This window comes from Sinocyclocheilus rhinocerous, unplaced genomic scaffold (genome assembly GCF_001515625.1).
Source record: "Sinocyclocheilus rhinocerous isolate Xijiao unplaced genomic scaffold, SAMN03320098_v1.1 scaffold835, whole genome shotgun sequence".
Taxonomy (NCBI): Eukaryota; Metazoa; Chordata; class Actinopteri; order Cypriniformes; family Cyprinidae; genus Sinocyclocheilus; species Sinocyclocheilus rhinocerous.
The window spans coordinates 1,507,720-1,510,007 of NW_015647431.1; the positions used below are offsets into that span (position 1 = coordinate 1,507,720).

General features: G+C 42.2%; 1 protein-coding gene across 1 annotated transcript in view; it reads right to left on the reverse strand.

Moving 5' to 3' along the window:
- Nucleotides 1–1,607: 1,607 nt before the first annotated feature.
- Nucleotides 1,608–2,288, reverse strand: part of LOC107709073 (neurturin-like) — a 20,131-nt gene continuing 19,450 nt past the window's right edge. The window contains exon 4 of the mRNA XM_016513462.1: nt 1,608–2,032. Coding sequence (XP_016368948.1) covers nt 1,608–2,032 — 425 coding nt within the window. The remainder of the gene's footprint in view (nt 2,033–2,288) is intronic.

A 2,288-nucleotide genomic window follows, 5' to 3' on the forward strand; every position in this document is an offset into this window, starting at 1 on the left:
GAAGTTTGAATTTAAAGAGGTATTTCTTGATTGCAGAGGTTATGGAATATGGCATCAGGATAACTGGTTAGCTGTCGGTTGTGTTTGTGCAAGTGTGTAACGCCAAGAGCACATTACAAGACGGTCACAAATCAACCTGTGTCATTTAAACACTCACGGGTGAACTCACTAAACAGTTTTGCACGCAAAAACCTGCATATTATTCATTAACGACCTGCAATCTAGTTTACTCTGCACTGGTACAGCATCATTACTCCAGTCTTCAGCGTCACATGATCCTTCAGAAATCATTCTAATATGCTGATTTGCCGCTCAAGAAACGTATTATTATCATTGCTGAAAACAATTGTGACCCTGGACCACAAAACCAGTCATAAGGGTCCATTTTTCGAAATTGAGTTGAATAAATAATAAGCTTTCATTGATGTATGGTTTGTTAGGATAGGACAATATTTGGCCGAGATACAAGCTCCAGGGTCACGCTTGTGCTGCTTCATTTTTTTGTGGAAACCAGAATGTTTTTTTCAGGATTTTTTTGATGAATAGAAAGTTCAAAAGAACATTTATATGAAATATAAATCTTTTGTAGCATTATAAATGTTTTTACTCTCACTTTCAGTCAATTGTTGCTGAATAATGGTATTAATATCATACTGACCCCAAACTTTTGAACAATAGAGTAAATTAGGTCATTGACATTCTTTTAAATCCAAGAATGATTAATTTCTATGTAAAACAGGCCTATTATAGCATACAACATTATTCACAAAATTCAACACGTGCACTGCTTATGGAAAGCAGGCGGAATTTTGTTTAAAAGTGAAAAGAGTTGAAAAGAGTTAAAAATAGTTTGTGTACATTTTTTAGCGATCATGGCAGCAGTAATTCATCTAATGATGATCAGATGATGGAAGAGAGTGTTATAACTGGGCATACGTCCAGACATGCAGTGTAACCGAGCACGATTTCATCATTATAAAGAGCCGATGCAGAAATCCACCACTTAGCATTCAGAGCCGGCCTGCAAACTGGAGATCTGCTGCATGAACAAATGTTTGGCCTGTGTCTGAAAAACACCTGGAACTTTTTGTTGTAGACTACACACAAGCATAAAAAGGTGACGTGCTTCAGTCTTGTAATGTGCACATGGCTTAAGGAAAGTGTGTATATTAAACACACATGCTAAGCTGATAAGTGAATTAAAAGCACCTTCTGTTCTGTTATAATGAACCTTCATGGTATCCACGTTCTTAAAACATCTCCAGTTTCTCAATCTCATAACGCCAAGAGGCAGATAATGTGAAATGTAGGCCTTCAAGTTACTTTTCACAAACTTTCCATGCAGTCTGGAGCAGGAATTTGACGACTCGCTTCACAAGTCCAGTTTTTAGCTCTCCGAGGTCACATGATGCAAATCCCTACGGTTTCCGACTGTCTCCCTGCAGGACGTCCCGTATTCCTGTGGCTCCCGTGCTGACGGTAGCAGATTCGCTGGGTTTGTAGTGCATCATCAGGAGCGCTGCATCCGATTCCTTGCACTGGAATTTCCTCGCTTTCTATACCGGAGCTTTGGATTGATTTTACCGGCTGCATCTCCTGGGCTTCTCTCATCCCACACAGCTGCAGTTGGCTGCTGAAAGCCATTTGATGGTCTGCCAACTCGTCTGGGCGTCCATGAAAGAGATGGTCTCGAAGCGTGTGGGTCTGCAGCAGGGGTGAGTGCTCACCTTGCGGCTTGGAATACTGCCGTTATCTGTCAGCACCTTCAGGGCCAGGTCGTAGTTCTTACGAGCGCTCATGCACGTCCCCGCACAGTACTTAAACAGCACGATCTCGTCCGAGTCGTAGCCGAGGCCCAGATCACGCACCCTCATCTCTTTTCTCTCCAAACGGCAGTCCTGGCTGCTCCGGCCTCGCTTGCGGTTGCGCCGTTCCTTACGGTTCCTCGGAGATTTCCGTGAACTGGAGCTGTTTGTAGAGGAACGCTGCCACCGGATCCGATGACCCTCGCCTTCCTCGGCAAGGGACGAATCTGAGGAGACAGAAAACACGAGCTGATGATATAAGTGAACGTGATCAAACGTAAATATTCTGTCATCATTACTAATTTCGTTAGGTTCTCAGTAGCTGGGGTTCCATCCAAATTTGTGAATTTAACTTGTGCGCAAAACTGGAATATCGCATAAAACATTTGTGAATAAGCATTGTTCAAAGAGAACAAAATCGTCACTTCCTGATAAACTGGCACTATAAATCACTAAGAAAAGTAGGAGAATATAATAATTTTC